Raw genomic sequence first — 25,300 nt, forward strand, 5'->3', positions numbered from 1 at the left:
AAAGCCACTGTTAATGCTCGATAGATATGTTGACGAATCGATAATAATGGGGATGTACCGAAAATTATAACAAAAAATTCAATAAGAATATTACCTTATCATGTTTTCAAACGTAATTACGGAAATATATATGGCGCAATGATATAACTCATGTAATTAAGAAACAGTGGCAAGTAATGTCCGACTTGAAATAGTATGAATATCGATTGCACTGTTAGCATGTATAATGTTAAACACTCTGCTAAAAATAGCGTTGCCGGATTGATAAGTGTAAGTCTTAAATTTTTTTAAGAATCTTTTTTTTACAGAAGAATCTTCATTTTGATAAGCTTAAGATAATATTTAAATAGTATAATTAAATATTCAGAATGGATATACGGATGCAGATTTCTCCAATATTCTTCAATACATATTTAGGTGTAACCACTAAAGTGATAATAAATGTAGTATACTCTAGTAGATTTAACAACTTTAATTAGTACATTTCGGAATTCCAAGTGCGGTCACCCTGGCGGCAACCAAAAAAGAAACTAGAGCTGCGTTTTTTCGCACATAAAAATCAATCGGAAATAAATAAAACTTACTGTAATTGCGTTAATTAAAAGCAATATATGCAAAAGCTGAACAGCAACAAAAGTTGTTGTTGCTGCTGTTGCGCTGTCGCGGTGCGATCGATCCTTGTTGGCTACGGGGTACGTGTTTTGCGCCAGGGAGGAAGGGAGTTTTTTTGCTCTTTTTGCATAAAAGCCGTCCTCTAATGTTGAAAGAAAAGGCGTTTTTACCAATCATTAAACAACGAGTCAAGTGCAGCAGCTGTTAGCAAAGCGACGGTGAATTTAAATGTGTTTCGCATAATTGGTGTTGAAAGCGTTTGAAACACATTAGTTATCTATTAAAAAATTAAAATATAAAAGAAAAAACGCTGCATATGTGTGCGTGCTGGCATGCGTGTGTATGTATATGTATAAATGCTTTGTGTATGTGTACGCACTTGTACATATGTGTATATGTGTTGATGTAGAAAACTTGTTATCAATGCGGCGCCTATGATAAACGTCTTATTAGACATGTTCAGTGTAGTGCGGCGATCCAATTGGAATGTCTTAACCCGTTGAGTGGGCGTGCAAAGGGGCGAGGGAAAGTCAACATAAACAAAAAAAAGTGCAAAAGCAATGTGTGGGTGATAAATACGTGGGCAATTTAAGCATTAAAACTGCTCATTAAATCATTTGACATATGTGCATAACAATTATGTGTTGTGGTGACACCCATTTTGTAAATAACGGTTTAGTAAATATTTCACCGATACCGGTATTACCGTTTGTAGGTTAAATACTGAATCGGTAATTACCGGTAAATAGAATTAATATTGGTTTTAACCAATACCTATATTTTGATAAGCCGAATCGGTTATTATCGGCAAAACATACTTAAGTACCATTTTTTAATCAACCTAAATTTAATAGTTGCTGAATAATATATTTTTGTGCTTAGCCAATAGTCGAAAACCTAAACCAGTATTTACCGGTATCAGTTTATGTGCCGATGATTACCGGTAATTTTGTGAGCAACTATAATACATTGTGAATAATGATTTAGTCGGTGATGGCTGGTAAACAAAAAAAACTTTAAAAAAATAAACTTGAAATTTAAGTGACAAACTGAATGAAAATTAAATATTACGAGCAGTGATTGAGTGTTATTAAATACTTTCGAAACGCATCTATTTGCAGTCTTGCATGCGTGCCCGTGCTCTGGCGGTCAACTAAATAATGTGGAACATGATGTGCGACGTGATGCCCACAATATCGGAAGACAGCATATCGCAGCGTTCCTCGCAATTCAGCGGTGAAGATGCTAACTTTGAGCAGCTCATGGTCTCCATGCTCGATGAGCGCGACAAGCTTATGGACAGTTTGCGCGAGGCGCAGGAGCGACTCGGCGAAACGGAGGTGAAGCTACACGATGTCGAAAAGGAGCGCGACAGTTTGCAGCGTCAAATCAATGCGAACTTGCCGCAGGTACGTAAATGAAGCATTCGATTAGAGGTGACAAGATATTAATCCAATTCATTACACACACAGGAATTTGCCACGCTGACCAAGGAGTTGACGCAGGCGCGAGAAACATTGCTAGAACGTGATGAAGAGATTGGCGAACTGAAAGCAGAACGCAATAATACAAGGGTAAGTTACATAGAGAACTCTTTAGAAAAATCACAACTAATTGTCTGCCTTTTAACTCAGCTGCTGCTGGAGCATTTGGAGTGTCTGGTGTCGCGACATGAACGTTCGCTGCGCATGACAGTTGTGAAGCGACAGGCGGCTGCCCAGAGCGGAGTCTCCAGTGAGGTGGAGGTGCTGAAAGCCCTCAAATCACTGTTCGAGCACCACAAGGCACTGGACGAGAAGGTGCGCGAGCGTCTGCGTCTCTCGATCGAAAAGAACAATGTGCTGGAGGAGGAGCTGAACACAACCAAAGAGGAGTTGACTCAATACAAAACGGGCGCCATTCCAGCCAACTCTGGCGTCAACTCCACTGGCATTGTCAGCGGTGAGAATGGCATTAAAGAGAAGGTGTGTGTTTGTATCCGTATCTCTGATCTAGCTGCTTGTGTGTTTGTGCAATCAAGCATAAACTCGAACATTGTACATTCTACAGCTTTTGTTATTTATTTGAAATTATTATTGTTGTTGCAGCTGGCAAGCGGTGGCGGCAGCGGAGGCAACAGCAGCGTTGGAGGCGGCGGTGTCAATGGCGATGCCACTGAACTCAACGAATATGCGGCCAAAACGCACGAGCTGCAAACGATCATCGAGAAGCAGGTGAGCGAGGGGAGCGACAGCTATATTGTGTACCTTGCCTTATGCAACGCTTAACGCCAAATGACTCAGTTCATCGTTGTTTTGATTTTGTTGATTATTGGTGTACAGCATTTCAGTTGTATTCGAAATGCATTAAATATTATGGAATTTGTATGCTACAGTGAAAAATGCTTAAATGCGCCTCTTTTATCAAAATATTTTTAGGAATTATAAGCAACAGCAATTCAAAGATTCTTAAATCATTAATCAGTCGAATTGAGTATTTGATATTCATTAATTACTGAGCAAATATTGTTTTTAGTTACTCATAAATTGTATTTAACTGATTTAAGCTGCTTTGTTAATATTGCCTATTGCAAATTAAGTATATTTCACTGCTGTGCATTAATTTATCCACAGTCGAAATGCATTAAAATTGTACAGTATAGACAGAAAAATTTAAAATCATTTAGACACGAATAGCAACTCATAAATATGTGCCTTAAATACAGCTCGTATAATTGTTTTTATATGAGCTTATTCCACTTGGAGAGCACAAGTAATATATTGGAAAACATATGTCGAAAATATACGTAAAGAAAATCAAATACATGTGCTTGAGTTATTTATTTATTTAATCTAAAAAAAGATTTACAGTATTGAGAAAAAGATAAAAATTGTTTTTTTAAAATAAACAATAACATAAAAATAATCAAAAGGCAAAATGGGATTTATTTTGAGATATTAATTAATTATATTTTTATTTGTTATTTGACAACTTGCAGACCGCAGAGCTTTCGCAATGGCAGCGACGCGTCTCCGATCTGAACAACAAAATCAATGAGCTGGAGGAGAATATGTCGCGCGTGCAAAAGGAGCATTGCAAGGCGCAGGATCAGTGCTCAAAGCTGCAGCGAGACTTGCGCGAAAACGTTGCACAAAAGGAAGATCAGGTGAGCAACTATAGGATACATTTTAAATTTCAATAATAACTTGTATTGGTTTCTGTTCTTTTAAAGGAGGAGCGCATAACCACGCTGGAGAAGCGTTACTTGAATGCTCAACGTGAGTCGACGTCGCTGCACGATCTAAACGAGAAATTAGAGCAGGAATTGCGGCACAAGGAGGCGCAGCTTAAGGTGCGTAAAGTTCGATTGAACAACGCGATTCACATGCTACTATGGTTATGGTTACAAGGCATGGGCGAAATCCACAAAATTTGCACAACAAATTCACAAATTCCCATGTTATTTATACACAACTCGTTATACTTGATAAGTCTAGAAATAATATGTACAAATGTTAGACAGCGATTTGAACACTTGACAAGCAAACACTTCAATGGCCAGTGACTTGTTAGTTCGCCCATGCCTCTGTTTATCGCTAAACAAAACAAAAACCGTGACTAATAACACATGATCCCACGATCCACATACATACATATCGAAACTAATTAAACTCCCACCTCCCCCCTCCGAAATACATCGCCTGCATTGAACGACGACAGCTGCACGAGGAGAAGATCAGCGCGATCGAAGAGAAACTCGAACTATCCGAGCAAAAGTTAGCGCAACATGCCAAACTGCAGCCGGACATGGAGGAGCAGCTAAAGGCGCGCATGGAGGCATTGACAAAGGTAGGAAATAAGGTATGCACTCGAACTAATATGCGCGCCGACAGGTTCCATAAGTATATCAAAAATCAATCTCTAAATCTAAATTCTAATTTCGATTATCTTTCTTTATCTCTGTATTTATTTCGTTTTTTTGTTGTGAGTATACACATGATTTCTTTGTATAACTCTCTTGTCTATTCTCTTCTGTATTTTGTATGATATCCACAAAACTAACAACCAACAATTCCAAGAATATACAACTCTCTTTTTCTATATATGTAACTCTGTCTTGCACAAGAACTCAGCGCACCGCAAACAACAGAAAACCAATCACAAAACCAAACCAAACCAAACCTCAGAAAACTCCTTCAACAACAACAACTCACTTATAGCTTTCATTACTATACTAACTATATATTTTCTTGTTGACAACTTGAGTGTGCAAACAATTATTAAATGCTTTTGGCTGAACAAACAATTTACAGGCTCAAGAACGTCATGGTTCGGCTGAGGATCGCATTCGGGGCTTGGAAACGAATTTGGATGAGAAGAGCGCCGAGGTGGTAAGACTGAATCAGCGTCTCAAGATGAATGAGGAGCACAACTTGCGCCTTTCCTCCACGGTGGATAAACTGCTCTCCGAGTCCAACGAGCGACTCGAAGTACATCTCAAGGAGCGCATGCGTGCCCTCGATGAGAAGAACGCTTTAACGCAGGAGCTGGAGAAGGCACGCAAGGTGGCTGAGGAGCTGCATCACGAGAAGAGTGAAATCATGAAGGAGCTGTCGAAGACACGCCTGGAAATCGAGAATTTCAAGCGGCAGTTGCTGCAGCAAGAGATTGCCTACAACATTCAGCAAACTGAAGCTCTCACCCGCAGCCTCTCGCCCAGCAGCGTGGTGGACGGTCGAGATGGACCTTTTACGCGTAGTGCATCGCACGCCAGCTTTGAGACGCATTCGCTGCGGCGCCAGAGCAAATCGCGTCTGTCCGAAGAGAATGCTTTGGCCCGCTCCATGGCCGAGCAGGAGTGGGAGAAACTACAGATGCAGCAGGTGGCGCATGCCCAACAGCAAGCCTACGAGCTGGTTGCCAGCGTTGCCGATTGCGACGAGAACGATGCGCTGTATGCCGCTGCAACGGCGGACATGATGTCGCCGTCTGGACATACGGATGCCCAAACGCTGGCCATGATGCTGCAGGAGCAGTTGGATGCCATCAACAATGAGATACGTCTCATACAGGAGGAAAAGCAATCGACAGAGGCTCGGGCCGAGGAGCTGGAATCACGCGTTGGTAGTCTCGAGCATGTCAACCTGTTGGCCCGAGGACGCTCCATGGACAGGCAGAGTCCAGAGATGAGCGGTCGCAGTACGCCAAATAGTCCACAGCGCGATTTCATGCAGAAATATCATACGGTGAGTTAATGGTCATCACAACATATTCGCTATCTGGAAGATAAATGTGTATAGTAGACATTCGAAAGACTAAACTTTAGAGCTTACCCAAAATGTGTATAAAAGGCAGAAGAATCCGTTGTAGGGTTGTATTAGTACCTAGATAAAACTTAAAAGCTACGAAAGTAAATGCTACCAAAGTTTGCGACAGTAATTATTAATCTAGGGCTTAGATACACTTTCACTTAAAGCTAAGCCATTTAAACAAAAACTATTACGAGTGTATGATTCACTATAATCCTATTGTTTCGTGGAGAAGATTGTTTCTTTAGTTTAAAGTTGTTATACTAACAAAATTGATTTTAACAGCAGTTGTTTAAAAGTTAGGCTCTTATCTAAATAGTGTATGAGTGATCATAATAGTGTGACGAAGAAGCAGTCAGTTTAGTCATTCTAAATGGTTTCTACTCGATAAATAGTCAGTGGGTGACTCGCGGTAATATATTATGTCTAACAATTTACTGAAGATCTTATTAGTTTGTAATTTAGATGATGAAGATACGAAGCAGTTGTCTTAAAGTTGGTTTGTATTCATGATGATAATAGTTTGAAGCATACTTAATTATCTATTCACTCCAAACTTTTTACATTGTGGTAGTAATTACATTTTCTTAAAGCTAAAGTGTTAGCACAGCACGAATTATATTCTGGGTGATAACGTACAATTTATTCAAAACATTTTAATTCACTATTGTTAATTTGGACGTATCTGAAATGGCTATTTGTGAATACTCTAAAAATAGCCAGCGGATGACTGTCGATCACACTCAACTGCAGCTTTTTCACCAATTTATTTCCATTGACAGCTTAACTTGCCTGTGCTGTCCAGTGATGCGTCGCGCGAGGAGTTGCACGGCGGCATGTCCACCACCGGCGATTCGAGTTCTGGTGGAGCTGCTTCGCCATTGACCGCACGCTCGATGCGCTTGGAGCGCGTCGCCCAGGCGCTGGCTCACAGCCAGGAGGAGCTGCGTCGTCGCACGATGGCGCCAGCTGCGCCACCTAACCTCAGCTCGCACATGGCATTGAGCAGCCACAGCTATGGCCTGTCACCACTCAGCTCCCGCTATGGCAGCCAGGAGTCGCTGCGTCACTACAACACGATGGGCTCCATGTCCATGCTGCAGACGCCCACATCGGGCGTATCGCGGGAGGCAGCTGCTGCCGCGGCTGTGCAAAAGAAAAAGGGTATCAAGTCTTCGTTGGGTCGCTTCTTTAGCAAAAAGGAGAAGGTCAAGGGTGTTAAGGATACGTTGCCAGACGGTTCGCCCAGCATGATGTCCATAGGCAATTTATCGATTGGTCTGAGCGAAGTCGACTCCAATTACGATGTCATGAGCATGACGGGTGGCATGATGCCTCGCATTGCCAGCGCCCAGGGCTCGAAGATCAGCAGCGTGGACTATGGCAGGCAAAAGAAGTGAGTCGTTAGAGTGGCGAATTTTAATGTGAACTATACTAATTGATCCTCGATTGCAGAGACCACGATTATCGCAATGATTTGCTTGGAGAAGCCATGAAAGCGGGCACGCCATTCGCCCTGTGGAACGGACCCACCATTGTCGCCTGGCTGGAGCTGTGGGTGGGCATGCCCGCCTGGTATGTGGCCGCGTGTCGCGCCAATGTTAAATCTGGCGCCATAATGAGCGCATTAAGCGACACAGAAATACAGCGGGAAATAGGTAAAGCACAAAATACTCTACGATTTTACCAGTCAAACCTTAATTAAAAATTATTCTTCGCTCGACAGGCATAAGTAATCCACTGCACAGGCTGAAGCTGCGTTTGGCCATACAGGAAATGGTTTCACTAACTTCCCCCTCAGCGCCGCAAACTTCACGCACCACGCTGGCGTTTGGTAAGCGTTAATAATATGAAATAGCGTGAATAATGAGCGCAAACTAATCTCGAGAATGTCTTCGCAGGAGATATGAATCACGAGTGGATTGGCAACTATTGGTTGCCGGGCCTGGGACTGCCGCAATATCGCACAACCTTCATGGAGTGTCTAGTCGATGCACGCATGTTGGATCATTTGACCAAGAAGGATCTGCGGGGACAGCTGAAAATGGTGGACAGCTTTCATCGCACCAGTTTGCAATACGGCATCTCGATGCTCAAGCGCTTGAACTACGATCGCACTGAGCTGGAGCACAGGCGTAAGATGAGCGAGAATGGTTTGTGCGATGTGCTCGTGTGGAGTAATGAACGTGTCATACGCTGGGTCAGCAGTATAGGATTGAAGGTGGCTAATACAACTCATTATCTAAACTGTGCCTACATTGCAAACTCTTTTTCTTTTCAGGAGTATGCCAACAACTTGCTTGAGTCCGGTGTGCATGGCGCATTGATGGCGCTGGATGAGGGCTTCGATGCCAATGCCATGGGCTTGGCGCTACAAATACCCACGCAGAATGCACAGGTTAGTGATAATGGTATTTAAAACGATTTCAGTATATACACTAAAAATTTTGTTATTTCTCAGGCTCGCCAAATACTCGATACGGAGTTTAGAAACTTGTTACAAATTGCTACTGATCGCAGACCAGATAGTGAACAGCGTAGCGCATCCTGATGTAGTTATAGTCCGCCCACAACATCGGTGGATGAGTAGACTCAATCGAAGAACTTCTAATGAAATTGAAAAGTGAAACATGAGAAATGAGAAAGAACTAAGAGTGTCAGCCAGGCGACAATTTTTCCTAAGCGCCGCTGTTGGACAAAGAACTAAATATGATGGAGAAGAATATACAAATGAATGAAGGAAACATACAGAAATAAGAAAGTAAAGCAGACAAACTAAGCCACAAAATTCTAACAAGAAAGACGCAACGCAAGAGACTCCCAGGCTCAGAGAATACTGACTGGGCCCCCCGCCCCAGCATACAGCATAATGATGAACGTCTAATCTATTTATATAAATACACATAGATACATACACAACAGAAAAACAAAAACAAAAACATAAAAAACACAGACAACACATAGCAAACAAACACGAACAGACTCACACAGACACCCGCATATAGTCATATAATCCATAACAAGACAATGTATACAAGACATAGCACATACTCTATATAGGAAATATATAATACAGATACATACAATTCGTGTATGTAGGAATGTAATTTGCATGAGCGCCCTGCTGCTGCATTAGGCATGTACAAGTTTTAGAAGCTAATCATTTTGTAATTTGTTTACTTTTTTTTAACTATTAATATTATTATTAATATTTTTTAACAAAGTGACATATATACACATACATATAATTTAATATTGTAGATGTAATTGTAATTGGGCTTGCAATAGACTAACAGTATTTTGTTTTAGCTGGACAGAATGGACACAGAGACGGAGATTGATTGATTGATGCGTGCTTTGAACCAAATTTTGTAACCAAACTTGATTGTTATATAATTTTTTAATGACATTATGTACAGTTTAATTTTGTTTAATATTCTACTCTTTACATATGACATTATGGCATGTTTTTTTTTATTTGTTTGTTTTTAGTTTTCTTTTTTATTTTTTGTTTTGTTGGTAGTTGTAATGCACAAGGCGCTCCCATTTAGTTTATTTCAACTAATGAACAACAACAACAACAACATGCACAACAATCAGGCATATAGCAAACAGCTGCATATACATACAAATATATACGCCTAGTTTAATATACACACATATAAAGCTCACTTATACAGTAAATATATAAATAAATATTTATATATATACAATACACACATATATATATATATATATATAAATGTATAATTAACATTATCAAGCATACGTGTAACTAACATTGAAAGTATTATAGAGCAAAGTGAAATGAAATTAATGAAGAAAGTTAAAGCAAAAGTCGCAAGCGCCCATTTATCAACTATTTACATATGGAAAATAAACAAAAATCGAAATAACATGAAGCTTTAAAGGCAACTAAAAAGAAGAAAATTTAGTATTTGGCCTTTGCTTTTATTGAATTGATAAAAGAAACCACTTTTAGGCATGCTACAAAATTAATATTTACGTAATAATTTGACAACTATTGTAATTGGCAAAAGTTGAAGCTCGAATTGCAATCCCAATACCTTGGCTTAACTTTATAAATATTCACAAAGCATATCCATTGTTTTTCAAAACAAAACTCTCCTTTCCTTAATTTTATGTTGTTAATTTAGTTGATACGCATACCCAAACAAAGGCAGCAAATAAATTAAATGATTTTTTAATTAATGCAATTAGTTCATTCATACAACCACAAATCACTAACAAAACAAAATACATTATGTACTTATATGAAAAATGTTTTAACGAAGCACACAAACTGCCTGTTTTGTAAAACATCTTATTAGTTTTATGCAATGGGGTATTATGAATAAGTTTTTTTTTAATATCATTTGAACAAAAACCAAAACTGAAACTAACGCTTTGTCTTTAAGTACATACTTATATAGAAACTATAAACAAACAAAACAAAAAAACTTAATTTTCAACTGTATTAGCAAAATTAATAACAAATGCGTAAAAACAACTACAGCTAAGACAATATCTAATCGTCAACAGGATACATTTGACTATATATGAAAAACTAAACTACAAAAATAACTCCAACACTTTCTGATACAATATTTCAACATACTCTTTTTAGTATCAATGCAGAATTAGTGTTCGCTTCATTAATTTATTTAATTTTCTTTTTTCTTTATATTTAAAAAGATAGTTGAGTCTCGTAAAACTCCTTTTGGTTTTTTAACAAGTAAAATATTTTCTGTTGATGCTTAGCGTATTTCATATTGTACGTAATGGTAGCATTAAAATTCAAAAAATTAATCTAAATTTATAAATAACTAATGGGAAAAACTAAGTTAATTTGAACAAAATAAAATTGGTATAATTGTTAACTTTTGTTGAAAATACATAACAAAAAAATGAAGAAAGAAATACACTTAACTAAAGTAAAACTAAATACAAAATATACAATCTATTATTATACAAGGAAACAAACCACATACAATATGTACATATATTTATATAATATTGTGAAAAGAAAACTAACAATTTAGTAAAAGCAAAAATTCCGTTTAGGAGTTTTTTATATGTACCATATATATAAATTAAAATTTATTACAAAAAAAAACGAAAATGTCTAGTTATTTGAAAATGATATAATTCCACTTATCAGTTAAACATGCCGCAATCTTAACTAAATGGATTGCTGGCTGTTATGTAGTCTTGTTGCTCTTGGCTGTAATGTAAACTAACAGCGCTGCACAGTTGTGAAAGCACTGGCTCGATTGATTTTTGAAAATTCTTTTAATCCCACCATGCGATACCATAAGCAACGACAAATTTATATTTTGTTTGTATGATAAGTTATATGCACTTTTAAAAATGCGCTTTGAGAAGATTCAGTGCTAAAATTAAACATTTTAATTTATTATTCGGCTACAAAAATATCGATGTTCGATCGATGTTTCAAGAAAGTTAAAAAACATCAATGTATCGATAGAGTCATCGCCGTTTTGCCACCTCTAGACAGTGCACAAAAATTAAAAAAACAAAGAAATTGTATTTAATTAGATGCAAAATTTGTTGACGTCAAGTGTACTGCAATTCGAAAATAAGTTAACATTTTACTGTAATGGATGCCACATCAAATCAGCCTGATAAAATGGCATCAAAAACGGCGAGCAGTAATTCGCTGGACAGCAGCTCCAAGTCAAGTTCACTGGGCTCCAAACATGGTGCCGAGAATGGCGTTTTAAGAGACACGCCCTTTGCTTACCTGGAGGGCGAGGAGGATCAGGATCAGAAAAACGACGTGACCTATGTCTGTCCGTATCGCGGACCCGTCTTCGGCGCCCTGACCATAACCAATTATCGCCTCTATTTTCGCTCGCTGCCGCTGCGAGATCAGGAGCCGCCGCTCGTCGTCGATGTGCCGCTGGGTGTAATAGCGCGCGTGGAGAAGATTGGCGGTGCCACGTCACGGGGCGAGAACAGCTACGGCATCGAGATATTCTGCAAGGACATGCGCAACCTGCGTTTCGCTCACAAGCAACAGAATCACTCGCGTCGAACTGTCTTTGAGAAGCTGCAGGCGAACGCCTTTCCGCTTTCTTACAGTGGAAAACTGTTCGCGTTCGCTCATGCGGCTGCCGCGCAGCCAACGACGTCCAATGCTAATGCGGCCGCTGTTAGCGCAGGATGCGATGGTTGGGCTGTCTATGAACCGTTGGCGGAGTTGCGACGCCTGGGTGTGCCCAATGACATGTGGCGTGCCACCAAGCTTAACGAGTCCTACGGAATTTGCGACAGCTATCCGGCTGTCTGGGCCGTGCCCAAGGCTGCATCCGATGATTTCTTGCGACGCGTTGCCCAATTCCGTTCGCGTTGCCGTTTGCCCGTCTTGTCGTGGATGAATCCGCGAACGCAGGCAACGATCACGCGATGCTCGCAGCCGCTGGTTGGAGTGAGTGGCAAGCGGAATGCGGATGACGAGACGTATCTGAGCTACATTATGGAAGCCAATGCACAATCCGATAAGCTAACGATCATGGATGCTAGACCAAGTGCGAATGCCATTGCCAATAAGGCCAAGGGCGGCGGCTACGAATCGGAGGATGCATACAAGAATGTGGAGATTAATTTCCTGGACATTCACAATATACATGTGATGCGCGAGAGCCTGCGCAAGGTGAAGGAGGCTTGCTATCCCACCACTGATGACTCCAAGTGGCAGACGGCGATTGACAGCACATTGTGGCTAAAGCACATTCGTTGCGTTCTCGCTGGCGCTGTGCGCATTGTGGACAAGGTGGAGACGATGAGTACTTCCGTTGTGGTGCATTGCTCCGATGGTTGGGATCGAACCGCACAATTGACGGCGCTATCGATGCTGCTTCTCGATCCATATTATCGCACTGTTCGCGGCTTTGAGGTGCTCATCGAGAAAGAGTGGCTGTCGTTTGGCCACAAGTTCCAGCAGCGAATCGGACATGGTGACAACAAGCACTCGGATGCGGATCGTTCACCGGTCTTTCTACAGTTCATCGACAGCGTGTGGCAAGTTAGCCATCAGTTTAGCAATGCATTCGAATTCAATGAGCACTTCCTCATTACTATTGTGGATCACTTGTACTCGTGTCGCTTCGGCACCTTCCTCTGCAACACGGAGGCGGAGCGTGTGGCGGAAGGTAAGCCCCAAGACTATACAATAGAAATCTTAAGCAATTTGTCATTGATTAGCATTTATTCATTAAATTATTTAAAATCTGTAACCTGAAACACGCTATAAAGTGTATTCCATTTTCCCTCATTCTTATCATTAACTTAATTGCAATTTCAGATCTGAAGCACAAGACCACCTCACTGTGGACGCACATTAATTCCTCGCTGGACCAGTATTTGAATCCATTGTTTCCATCATTTACACACGGCGCTGAACCCGTTTTGCGTCCAATCGCCAGCGTGCGTGCCGTGCGTCTCTGGAAGGGACTCTACTGCCGCTGGAATCCGGGCTTGTGCGCACCACAGCATGGCTGCCAGCGCACCCGAGAATTGCTGTCCAAGCAGGATCAGCTTTTCAAGCATGTCAATGAGCTGCGCTTAAAGCTGACCAACCGCAGCAACAATATGCAGACGACAACTCGACTGGCATCTCCCATGCATTAACTAGTATTTTCCAGCTTAAATCTATTTGACAAATTAACTACATATGTATTTAACAATTATATTAATCCCAAAAATTATGTTCATAAGAAAAATAACTGATAAATTTGTAAGCGCTACACACTTTTGTGCATGTCGTTTGCATTCATTAAATGTAATTCTCTGCAAGCAGGGCATTGTCGATAAGGAAATTGCAATCGTAAAATAAAAGCATAGTTGGCTGACAATTAACTTTTATGAAAAAGAACTGCAGATAAAACAGAATATGTGCTTTCAATAAATTAGCATGCAAGCAATAAATAAAATCATAATTTCACTTGTACGTATCGTATGTATTATGGTTTACGCACACAGGAAAAATTCTTATTCATTACCATTGTCTGTTGACGTAGCAAACTGTTGCTCCCAATTTGATTTCATTCATAAAACCCTCAGCAATTTGGCGTCTGCGCATTTCTCTATTCTATGCAAAATGTTCTTTACTCTTCCAAATTTATTTAGTTCGTTTTTGAACATTCATTAGCGAAGCCGCTGTTATAGTGAGTCGGTTGTTTACAACCATGGAGACCACTAATTTATTTTAATATTGATGATTTATTTAATTGCATTGTATAAAGGAATTAAAAATATTAAACATCCGATTATACTTTTTTTTTATTCCGACGTTTCTCCCTCCCTGACGCATCAATCACCTTGAATTCGCAAGGAGAGGTTTTGTTTGTATAATTTATTATTAACGTGCTACTTAAACAAAAATAGCGATCAATTTTAGGGTGATTGTTAAGAAGTTTGAATGTTAATCCCCTAATAAGAAAGTCACGAAAGAAGATCCTTTATTTATTTAAAGAAATGAATCAAGAAATGTAATTTATTATAACAGTTCGATACTTTGTGATTTATTTTTCTGTGACTAGCAACACACAATACGATATGATTATTAAAGTGCAACTCAAACAGAAAATGAAAACTAAAACTTTTCTCGACAAATAATTTCGAATCCTATACCATTCCATAAGCCCACACACAAACTTTTCCACAAGGATTTTTTTTTCGCATTGTTTGAAAAAAATCTTTTTAAAGAATTTCTATCGAGGTTTTTTTTCATTCTATGTGTTTAGCTTCAGAAATGATGGGTGGGAAGCTGAGGATTCTTAAATTTTCTTGTGGCTTAACTTTTTGATGTTGAAGTGAGATTCACGCAAGCATTCAATACGCCCCATCGACCCACATCCTCCTATCCGTCTTGCCGGACCTTTGCCGAAGTCACATTGTGCATGTCGCGTTTAATCTAATTTAAAGTAGCCACGAGCAACAGCGATGTCTATGTAATGATGTTGGTGTTCCCTTGAGTTATGACTAGGGACAAACGGTAATTTTATGCAAAAGAAAATGCTGTATGAAATCTCAAGATAATGTGAATGATTTTTTATACCCGCTACCCATAGGGTAGAAGGGTATTATAACTTTGTGCCGGCAGGAAATGTATGTAACAGGTAGAAGGAGGCATCTCCGACCCTATAAAGTATATATATTCTTGATCAGCGTCAACAGCCGAGACGATATAGCCATGTCCGTCTGTCCGTCTGTCCGTCTGTCCGTCTGTCCGTCTGTGTGTCTGTCCGTCCGTCCGTATGAACACCTAGATCTCAGAGACTATAAGAGATAGAACTATAATTTTTTTTCGACAGCATTTGTTATGTTTGCACGCAGATCAAGTTTGTTTCAAATTTTTGCCACGCCCACTTCCGCCCCCGCAAATCAAAAAAATCGAATAACAAGTGTAATTTTAAAGCTAGAGCTACGAATTTTGGTATATACAATAATTACTGTAGTAGTTATGATTCCTGAAAATTTGGTTGCGATCAGATAAAAATTGTGGAAGTTATTAAAGAAATACTTGTGTATGGGCAAAAACGCCTACTTACTAGGGGTCTGGGTTGTTTTGGCTGACAATCTGGTATATTGAGCCGTTTATGGTATATTTTGAATGGTGTGCTGTATCGATATACCAAACATACCATTTGGTATATTTTTAGTATTTTTTTTAGTATTTTCGGTATATTTTGAAAATGATACCGCAATATTTTGCCTTTATTAAAAATGGGTAGCGGGTATCTCACAGTCGAGCACACTCGACTGTAACTTTCTTACTTGTTTGACTTATTTTTTTGCATGGTTGTTTTTTATGTGTTGCGCAGATAAGCCAACAAATGCAGATGCTGTGTTATTCTAGAATTTTAATAGTAACAAAGAAAATATTAAGATTGTTTTATAATTTTAATAAGCACTTAAAGTTTTGATAAATTTTGAAAAGGTAAGAGTTGCTGTACAGCTCATTGTTATCTGTAATTGTACCATACTTAGAAAAAGTGAAGCTTTGTTTACTTCATTTATGGATATTAAAAATGTGAATCTATAATCCTAAAATCTAGTTACAAAAAGATTTGAATATTCATAATAAGCTTTGAAATTCTGAGGTGCTGTTTCTTAAAGCAAAGATAATAATTTTGTGGGTTTCAGACAGTCAATATTTCTGGCATAAGATCATGACGATGATTGCAGCTTTGAAGACGACGAGGATAGTGACAATAATGTTGCTGAATCCGAGAAACCTGATTACGAGTGTCGCTGAAAGGCACACATGAACATGCACAGAGTCGTTTATAGTAATGTAGCATTTATTTAACGGCAACTCGGTAATTAAATTTATTTGCCGCAGTAGAATGTGGCATGCTGCGATGGTATTAATTAAAAAATCCGCAACTAATTAGGACACGAAGTGACAAAAGACGAGGATAAGTTTTATTTTCCTTTACTAGTGTACGCTGAGCTGCCAAATCTTCTGAAGTGTCAGAGATAAACAACTCGAGTGTCACGTTGGCTGATGCCAAAATGGAACCAAAACGAATCAAACACATTTACACATTCTGCTGTACTACATACTATACTCGTATATACAAGTATATGTACTTCATCTGCCTTTTCTTAAGAACTCTTTTTTTTATTATTCAGCATATTAAATGTATATTTATACTCTTCACAAAAGGAATTCACGATATGATGCAAGGCATTTCTTTTTTAGTTCTCGCAAGGTATTTGTCATTTCATTAGAAAAATATATATGTAAATACAGTAGAATCCGGTTATAGCGACTCCGCTTATAGCATCCGTCCGGTTATTGCGACGAAAAGTCGATGGCTTGGTTGGTCCCCATACAAACTTATATGAAAGGGCCTCCGCTTAGAACGTCTCCGCTTTTAGCGACTAACCGCTTATACCGACGAAATTTTTCAGAATTCAACCGGATATAGCGACGAAAAAAAAAATCAGCGAAATAATGCCAAAAAATTTAAGCATCAAACGACGCTGTTCGAAATGTATGTATTTAACGGTGATCGGCACTCTTGCTTGTGTTCGTAGGAGCGACACGAAGGTTCTTATATTCTCACTTCTCTCTGTTAGTTTTAGCTGACGCCTTAGCTTAGCTATTATGGAAAAACCATGCTATTAAATTAAATTTATAAATTTTTTGTTTTGATTAAAAATTAATTTGTTTTATCTTAAAAACCTATTACGAGCATGGCAACCATAAACAAAAAAACAAAAATTAATTTTTTTCCTTTCGGTTAGTGCGTCTTCCGGGTATAACGACGTAAAATCGTCGGTCCCTTGAAAGTCGCTATAACCGGAATCTACTGTATATAATAATTTATTATACTTTACAATATCTAACTAAATAACAACAAGCACTTCCTGCTGCCACCGTGACCAAATCAAGCAGCCCATTGTTTTCAATACAAGTGAAATTTATTGATTGGTAATCAAAGATTCATACAGTACTACAATAATAACAATAGATGATAAGATGATTAAAGAATAGATTTACATTAGTTGAGTTTAAGTTCAGTTCAATCAAAAATGTCCATCTCACTAGCGTAAATTGTTGATGCTTCAAGTACTGGTGGAATAGAGATGCCCACGAGTTCCTTCAAATTAAAATAAAGCTAAAAAGTATAAAGCAAATTTAAATATTAAATGTAATAAAATTTGATATATATAATATATATAATAATAGATTTTCGACTGTCATGGCATCGCAAAAATAAGTTTTCTCTAAAAGTGAGGATCATTTAGACCCAAATACTTTTGAAATTTCAAATATGTAGTTCCTTAGCTCAGAATCCAGATTTGCAATATCTACTTCTGGGCACAAAATAACGATTAGAATTGCCGTACGAAATTCAAATCAACCCTAAAGGGACTTCAAACAGTCTTCTTCTGCGTAGTACGTATTAATATTATATTCTGTATTACATATAGCAGAAACAGCAACAGCCATTAATGGTTTATTGTATTGATTTAGAGCTGAATACTGTATTTTAAAGATTTTATAAATTTAAAGTTTTCGTTATATATATATTTCAGTGTTAACTTATGTTTAAATTGGCGAACTTTTAATACAGTTTGAGAGTCATTGTTTTTGACTTCGTGGAGCTAATTTACTGCTAATGTCGCAATAATAATAAATGAGTTACATCAATAATTAATAAATTGGTAAATAAAAGTTCAAGCACATTAAATTATATATATAACCGGCGATAAATTAAACATTTTGAATTTTAACTAGTAATATTTTTTTTCAACCTTATATTTATTTGTCGCTAGCATAATGGACTTGTTATCATAACAAGCCTATCATTTCCGTAATGTGTAGGGAAATCTCAATGCGTACAACTTTACAAACATTGTTTTCATTGTCATTGCCATTTTGAGTTGCCAACTGTTGCGCACAATCCATTTTCATTCATAAAAAAACTACGATACTTTGGCGCCTGCGCATTCTTTTTATTTGAGTTTTCTTTGCGCCAAAATTGCAACCAAAATCAAAGTTTCTTCAGTACGTTTTTGAACGTTCATTACACAAGACGCATTCAGCCTACACCGGACTTTTAAGTGATGAGCAACGCTATTTTAAGTCAATTCTAAATTCAGCTCAATTTTAACAGAAATTAAGAAAAAAATGTGAATTGGAAAATTTGAAAATAATTTAAAAAAAATGGAATTGAAGCCTCTATTATTATTATTTTCGTTAATATTTTGTCTTAAATACTTATGTCATGGCCGCGAAATTCTATTCGTTATCTCTTGTCCACACGAGGGATTAAAGAATTGCCGAAAACTAGAAGAGAATCTGTGGCAACAACAGCAGCAAATAACCGAGATGATCCTAATGGATTATGATTACGCCATTAAGGTTCACATAATGCATGAACTATTCAATTACTGGACACTGCTCGACGCGTTGCCACATTTGCGAAGCCAGACACGTCTGCTAAATGCCAACACCGAATGGATTATTTGGTGTCAGCAAAACACGAACGTGTCCTCCCTGCGTGGTCTGCTCGACCAGCTAAATCGCCAGGATGCCCAAGAGGTGCGTTGCCGTCGCCAACACAAGGCTTACGCAATTAATTTATACAATTAAAAAGAAGATTGATTAATTAGGAAAAGTGCCTAAAATTGTTGAGTGTACTTAAAAATTATCCAAGCTCTGATATGTAGACAAAAAATTATAATATAGATTTTTAAGATTATTGCTATAGTGAATATTATACATATTTACAGTGTAAAAATGGACTAATTCCTAAAACTTGAAATTTTTCTTAAAAATTCCGGCTTTAGTTCTTATTTTTATAAATTGGGTCGGTACCTTTATCTTTTATAGTTGCTGAGATGCAAGTATTCATACTTACTGACGGACAGGGACAAATATTATTCAAAATATACACATATTTGACTATACAATTTTAAAATTATGTCTATGCCTGTTACGTATATTTCGCAATAGAGCCTTTTCTTTTTTGTAATGTGAAGGGTCCAAAAACAATTTTCTTGATAGTGTGCATTTGTAACATATTACAAATTGGCTCAAAAAGGTTGCGAGATATTTATCAATTTTTGTCTTTTCTTATGCATTAGCTTAATTTTCCCAATACTTCCACTTGTTTACATAATTTTCAGATGGCCTACTACGGACACGCCTTGTATGATGCTGAGGCAACGATAGTGCATCACTTTGCACACTACAAGAATCCAACTTGGTTTCCGTATCCAATGCTGAGTTCTGGCGTTGTTTTCACAGGTGTTTTACTCCGCAGGTAAGTTCAGTGGGGAGTGAGGGGAATTACTGCAACAAGGCGATGCCCATTACTCATCATGGAACATGCATTTGCGTTTGCAGACTGGCCGAACTTGTTGCTGCTAATCCCCAAAATGTCACCAGGCACAGCGAATTCGCCATAGATGCGGCGTATGAGTTGGCCCGATTCATTTTCGATAATTTAGCACCTTCATTGCCAAATGATGATGATGATGATGATGATGATAGCAGCAGAAACAGTGTCGAGAAAGACTTGTTACAGCGCAGAATAATTTTGAAAAGTGCTGCCTACATTTGTCCCTCGGCGAACTTGTCGCCAGCCTGGTCTGGAGAGTTTGAATCCCCAGAGACGCCGAAGTTGAAGCCTGTGTCTTGTATGTTGCATGCAACTCCTGAAACGGCTGCTGGGAATGTCGAACACTGTGTGAGTTGATTTATGAATGCATTCATGGCCCCTTGAGTGTTGTGAGTTGTAAGTTGCAAGACTTACAACGGTCAGCAAATTTTGGATATGTGATGGATGCAAATTTAAAGTTTTTGAAAATAAGATTACAGCTTTACGAATATAGTTTTTGCATTCCTAGTACCTTACTTATTTATTTATATATCATATTTAAACTCTTAAACATTTACTGAAAATAGATATAACATTTGTAAGCAGATTATTACGAAACCAAAATGAAGTAATTATCAATTTAATATTACAATTTCAAACTATTGTCTGACTTATAATGGATTTTGATAATAACAAAATGCATAATTTTCCTGTTTGTCATATGTAAATTCTTTTTGCTATGACAAGCCTAAATAGAAGAGCAATAATTAGCCTAGAATTCCTGACACTAGCTAAAAATGTATAAATATTTTGATTTTGTGCAAACCTACTTCCTGGCTAGAAGGCTGTGCTTTAAGTGGAGTGAATGAAAGATGAGTGCTCAATTTTGGAACAGCAATTTAAAGCAAACATTAGTGCAGTTATAGGCAATTGAAGCAATTAGCATTCGACTAGGCAGCTATAACCATAAATTCTCTGACAATGGTCAATCGAAAACTGAAACTCTGTCGATTTTCGCCCACAAACACAAACTCAAACATAAACACAAAACAGGTGCACACAACGGGGTCTAACATCTATTTTGCAATCAAAACCTGTGCAAAATTCCATAAGGAGCGAATACCAATCATCGAACGCACCTGGGCGCAGGATGCCAGGCAGCGCAAATACTACAGCGATGTGGCAGGTAAGGCGACACAATATCTCGATAACGTAGAGCACAATTAAAGCAAATGAGTGTCTGCAACAGCATGGGGCATGGGGCATGCAGACAGACAAACATATACTGCAAACAGTCTCACTTTAACTTCAACTGCCATATTGAATATTCATTGATTTGTCTTTGTGATCTTCCACAATTTGACCTACGACAACAACGACATCGGCAACAATTGGCAACCACAACAGATGCCAGCATACCGACAATCAGCACCGGGATACCAAATGTTGCAACTGGACATTGTGCCAAAACATTGGCAATTTTGCAATTATCCCTCAAGGATATCAGACAGTCAACGGACATTCGTTGGCTGATGCTCGTCGATGATGATACGCTACTTAGGTGTGTGTTCTCGTATAGTGTAGTAAGTGTGTGTGAGCCATGATTTTTATGCAGCTCACTCGCCTGACAGCACATTCAATTAAAATTATTATTGTTATTATTTCTTTCATTGCTTTCCAATGTGTGGCATTAATCTGATTCAGCGTGCCTCGATTGGCCGCTCTGCTGAGCTGTTACAATCACACGGACCACATTTATCTGGGCGAACGCTATGGCTATCGATTGTATGCGCCGGATGGCTTCAACTACCACACGGGTGGCGCTGGGATTGTGCTCAGTGTGCCGCTTGTGCGGCTCATAGTGGAGCATTGCAGCTGCCCTTCTCCGAGTGCGCCGGATGACATGATCCTTGGCTACTGCTTGCAGACGCTGGGTGTGCCGGCGTTGCATGCCTCCGCCTTCCATCAAGCACGGCCGCAGGACTATGCTGCGGATGTGTTGCAACTAAATGCGCCCATTTCGTTCCACAAATACTTGCAGACAACGCCGGAGCACACGTATAAACGGTGGCTGGGTGGCCAGCCACCGGACAACGCCACTATACGCCATGTGTCTGGCAAGGATCAGCAGGCAATTCCAATTCCACTGAGTGGACATGGGCTGCTACAAATGGCCAATATAGCCTTGGATGACTCCACAAAACATCTGGATCTCTAGCCAGGTGAGAGGTATGGCTAAAATATTTAAGGCTTAATTGTAAATCTCTGTCAGTTAGAACTCTTTGGCTCTGGCAGTTGAATAAATGTTGTTACCACACAGCCGTGGCCTGTCCGAAATGCAATCTTCTCCAGCTTCAAATGCAGCCAGCCATCAAGTAACTGACTGGCACACAAATTTGCCGTTCTTAAGCGAGAAAAAGTTTCTCAATGGCACATTGCAAAACCCTTTTACCATATTTTATCAGCAAATGTGTGTGCAACTTTTCGCACACCTTGTTTTTTAGGGGTGTAAGTGTACGTGTGTGTGTGTGTTGTCGGGTGTTGAGCAACCTTCGTGTCACTTTAATTAGTGGAAATGCGGTCGCCATTTGCAACTTTGCGACAGCAGATTGAATCTGTTTATACACAGTAGAATATTGGGGTTAATCCTTTGGTTTTGTGTTAGCTGACTTCAAAATTAAATTAAAGAAATTTTAATTATAACAAACATTCTATTTTATGTGAATGGTGTATTTATTATAAGCTGGCAATTAACAATTTTCTTACTTTAGCAATACCTAATTCTCTGATAAAATTCATAAGTAAGACTGGAGCATTCTTTATACTTGGATCAATCATGTTAGCTTTCAATAAGCTCACAACACTGAATGTGAAAATATTTTAAATGTAAAACTCAAACAGAAAATGAAAACTAAAACAATTGTGGCAATTCAGGGGGGAATAGAGAGCAGAGCTGAACGGAGCTTCGACAAACTGTAAAGTCCCAACCGTAGCTCGACCGCTCAGACCTAGACTGAGGCACAAACTATTTTCCAAATCACTTGGGATTTTGTTGCACATTGTTAGAGGGATATCTTTTTAAACAATTTCTCTTTCCTGCTTCATTTCATTGTGTGTCTTTGTGTGAAGTTGGGGTTACTTAAATTTTCTTGTGGTTTAACTTTTTGATGTTTGGAGTAAGATTAACGCTAGAATTTCATACACACAAACGACCCACATCTCGCCCAACTTACGCTCCTGCCGGACCTTTTCTGATGTCACATTGTGCGTGTTCCATCTAATCTACTTTCAAATAGCCACAAGCAACACCCATGTCTATGTAATGGTGTTGGTGTTGCCTTCAGTCCTGTCTGCGGACAAACTGTAATTTTATGCTAAAGAAAAAAGAAAATGCTGCATGAAGTCTCAAGATAATGTGAAAATTTTTGACATTTTCTGGTGCTGGTTCTTTTTTATGTATTTCACAGATGAGCAAGCATCAAAAACAACAAATGCAGATGCAGTTTATCTAAACTTTTACAGTTTAAGAGAAATGAGAAAAGGTTATCCAAAACCCTGTGTTCAAATAAAGTAGTCAACACATGCATTTAATTAATGGTGACTGTAAAAAGAAGCATATATAAAATTATCGTACAATCACAAAGTAAAGAAAAGGTTACAAACTTTTACTTTCATTCCAATGCTCATAAAATAAAGCATAAACAGATAATGAGGTACACACCGAAAATTAAATACTCTTACAGATGATGTTATAGAAAATGAAAATATTCTTTCGTAACTTTAAACATAGTTCTCCACAACAAAAATATATTTGTGTACTTTTAAAAACCACCAAAAAATAAATAGTGTTATAATATATAACATTATTTATTTTAAGTTTGGTAACTTTTCCTTAACAAAGTGCTCTTTAAGCCCTTAGAATCTATCGATAGTAAGGGTATAATGAAAACTATTCGAAGCTTTGGTATAAAAAGAAAATTGATTTCAAAGAAATGAGACAGTTCGATATTAGAAAATGCAGGTATCAGTTGTGTTGCTTTGTTTGGGTGAGTAAGGGTTATAGGCACCATATAACAAATACTTAATATCAATAACAAAGTGTATTTTTCATCTTTAAGTCCTGTGGACGATCGGAGTCAGTGCATTGCCCTGGAGTCCGAGCGATCCCATGGAGCCAGTGCTTTTTCAAGCCTATAAAAACCAGAAGCAACGAAACTTGGCCAAAATACAACTGCCTCCACAAAGTGCTATCAATTTCGTTGGTCCAAGACAGGCAGCATCCTTGGAAGAAGATGACGATGACAGCTACTACGACGATGGCTACGAGGACGGGGACAAGAATGGGTCAGTGGATTACACAGAATCCGAGGAAGATGATTACGAGTGGCGTTGAAAGATACACATGTACATAACATACATACTTAGACACTTTTATATATTGTATGTAAAGTAAATGTAGTATTTATTTAACGGCAACTTGGTTGGTAATTAAATTTATTTGTCGCAGAGGCATGCAGCATGGCGCATGCAGCGGTTGCTTCGCATTCATTGAAAAAATCCGCAACTAATTAGGACACGATGCAACACACCGTAGACAAGAGACGAGAATGTGTTTTCTGTGTCTGCTTGCCCAGTCTGAGTCTGAGTATGGCTGTGACTCTGCCATCCAGAGATAAGCAACTCGAGTGTCGCGTTGACCGACCGACTGCAGACTGCAGACTGCAGACAGCGACAAACAGAGCAAATAAACAGAATCAGAAACACAAGCACAAAGCAGAGACCAGGCTGTTGAGATGTGCACGATTAAAGTAGAGTAAAGTAGTATATTAAGAAGTCATTTTATCCAACCATTTACAAGTTTTGAAGCACAAGATAATTTGTTTAATTGCAAGGATAGTTAAGTGCATCGCTAAGATATGTGCATTATAATTTTGAATAGACTTTCTTTGACTTAGTTTAGTTAACATCCTTTCAAGTCTATCAAAAGTCATTGCTTTTACTAAGCAATTTATTACGATATACATAAGTCTAGTGAAATTTAATTTCCTTATTCGTTATCGGAAATAATTCGATTCTAGCATAATCAACTTTAAAGGCTCTAAAATTTAAGCAAATTAAAAGTTTTCCTTATCAACATATATGCGTTAATATATTTTATTATTAATTTTGCATACTAATATTTAAACTTACTTACTACTCACTTGAAGCGATGGTTCGTTTTTAAACCCGCTACCCATGAATAAGAAGAATTTGAAATCTTTGTGTATACAGGATATGTATGTAATAGGATTGATGATTTTATGATATATTTTAGTTTTTTTCATTACTTTTTAAATTTTGTGTACATTGAATACAAGATAAATGCTGTAACTATTTTTTTGCAAGCAAGAATTCTATAAATAACGTATATTAATGTTTCGTTATTGATATCTAAAATACTTCTCGCAGTGAGCTTAAATGTTTTATTCATATTTTTGATTGCTAAAAGTTAATCAACAAATAGAGAACTTTGATAAATATAAGAAGCAGTAATTT

The 25,300-nt window shown here is 38.2% G+C and overlaps 4 protein-coding genes across 7 annotated transcripts; all 4 read left to right on the forward strand.

The window, feature by feature from the left end:
* The first annotated feature begins 497 nt into the window (after positions 1-497).
* Positions 498-8,857, forward strand: LOC133850567 (liprin-alpha-1). Of its 4 annotated transcripts, none has more exons than XM_062286873.1 (15): positions 498-692; positions 1,734-2,021; positions 2,085-2,186; positions 2,247-2,576; positions 2,700-2,825; positions 3,590-3,757; positions 3,824-3,943; positions 4,312-4,440; positions 4,905-5,837; positions 6,683-7,296; positions 7,356-7,558; positions 7,627-7,734; positions 7,802-8,121; positions 8,182-8,298; positions 8,362-8,857. In XM_062286873.1, the coding sequence occupies exons 2-15, from the start codon at positions 1,773-1,775 to the stop codon at positions 8,449-8,451; spliced, it is 3,609 nt and encodes a 1,202-aa protein (XP_062142857.1). In that variant the 5' UTR covers positions 498-692; positions 1,734-1,772; the 3' UTR covers positions 8,452-8,857. The 4 variants fall into 4 exon arrangements, with proteins under 4 accessions (XP_062142857.1, XP_062142933.1, XP_062142708.1 ...); XM_062286724.1 differs by having other exon boundaries at positions 499-692; positions 4,312-4,452; XM_062286794.1 differs by having other exon boundaries at positions 684-830; positions 4,312-4,452.
* A 2,549-nt stretch (positions 8,858-11,406) lies between these two features.
* Positions 11,407-14,191, forward strand: LOC133850813 (myotubularin-related protein 2). The gene is made up of 2 exons (XM_062287061.1): positions 11,407-13,075; positions 13,228-14,191. The coding sequence occupies exons 1-2, from the start codon at positions 11,521-11,523 to the stop codon at positions 13,551-13,553; spliced, it is 1,881 nt and encodes a 626-aa protein (XP_062143045.1). The 5' UTR covers positions 11,407-11,520; the 3' UTR covers positions 13,554-14,191.
* A 4,353-nt stretch (positions 14,192-18,544) lies between these two features.
* Positions 18,545-21,983, forward strand: LOC133847359 (beta-1,3-glucosyltransferase-like). The gene is made up of 6 exons (XM_062282345.1): positions 18,545-18,984; positions 19,572-19,708; positions 19,792-20,134; positions 20,819-20,951; positions 21,173-21,326; positions 21,470-21,983. Exons 1-6 carry the CDS (start codon positions 18,607-18,609, stop codon positions 21,981-21,983), a joined length of 1,659 nt encoding a protein of 552 aa, XP_062138329.1. The 5' UTR covers positions 18,545-18,606.
* A 1,666-nt stretch (positions 21,984-23,649) lies between these two features.
* Positions 23,650-24,259, forward strand: LOC133850912 (uncharacterized). The gene is made up of 2 exons (XM_062287167.1): positions 23,650-23,811; positions 23,884-24,259. Exons 1-2 carry the CDS (start codon positions 23,781-23,783, stop codon positions 24,156-24,158), a joined length of 306 nt encoding a protein of 101 aa, XP_062143151.1. The 5' UTR covers positions 23,650-23,780; the 3' UTR covers positions 24,159-24,259.
* The last annotated feature ends 1,041 nt before the right edge of the window (positions 24,260-25,300 follow it).

This window comes from Drosophila sulfurigaster, chromosome 2L, assembly GCF_023558435.1.
Source record: "Drosophila sulfurigaster albostrigata strain 15112-1811.04 chromosome 2L, ASM2355843v2, whole genome shotgun sequence".
Classification (NCBI taxonomy): Eukaryota; Metazoa; Arthropoda; class Insecta; order Diptera; family Drosophilidae; genus Drosophila; species Drosophila sulfurigaster.

What these genes read in the sequence shown, in the direction of transcription:
- LOC133847359 (XM_062282345.1), top strand. Translation starts at nt 18,607, where the DNA reads ATGGAATTGAAGCCTCTATTATTATTATTTTCGTTAATATTTTGTCTT. An exon ending in ACAGGTGTTTTACTCCGCAG is followed by an intron (nt 19,709 to 19,791) that starts GTAAGTTCAGTG and finishes TTGCGTTTGCAG; the next exon opens with ACTGGCCGAACTTGTTGCTG. An exon ending in ATACTACAGCGATGTGGCAG is followed by an intron (nt 20,952 to 21,172) that starts GTAAGGCGACAC and finishes CAACCACAACAG; the next exon opens with ATGCCAGCATACCGACAATC.
- LOC133850813 (XM_062287061.1), top strand. Translation starts at nt 11,521, where the DNA reads ATGGATGCCACATCAAATCAGCCTGATAAAATGGCATCAAAAACGGCG. An exon ending in GGCGGAGCGTGTGGCGGAAG is followed by an intron (nt 13,076 to 13,227) that starts GTAAGCCCCAAG and finishes TTGCAATTTCAG; the next exon opens with ATCTGAAGCACAAGACCACC.
- LOC133850567 (XM_062286724.1), top strand. Translation starts at nt 1,773, where the DNA reads ATGTGGAACATGATGTGCGACGTGATGCCCACAATATCGGAAGACAGC. An exon ending in TCAATGCGAACTTGCCGCAG is followed by an intron (nt 2,022 to 2,084) that starts GTACGTAAATGA and finishes TTACACACACAG; the next exon opens with GAATTTGCCACGCTGACCAA. An exon ending in CAGAACGCAATAATACAAGG is followed by an intron (nt 2,187 to 2,246) that starts GTAAGTTACATA and finishes CTTTTAACTCAG; the next exon opens with CTGCTGCTGGAGCATTTGGA.
- LOC133850912 (XM_062287167.1), top strand. Translation starts at nt 23,781, where the DNA reads ATGCAGGTATCAGTTGTGTTGCTTTGTTTGG. An exon ending in AGTTGTGTTGCTTTGTTTGG is followed by an intron (nt 23,812 to 23,883) that starts GTGAGTAAGGGT and finishes TTCATCTTTAAG; the next exon opens with TCCTGTGGACGATCGGAGTC.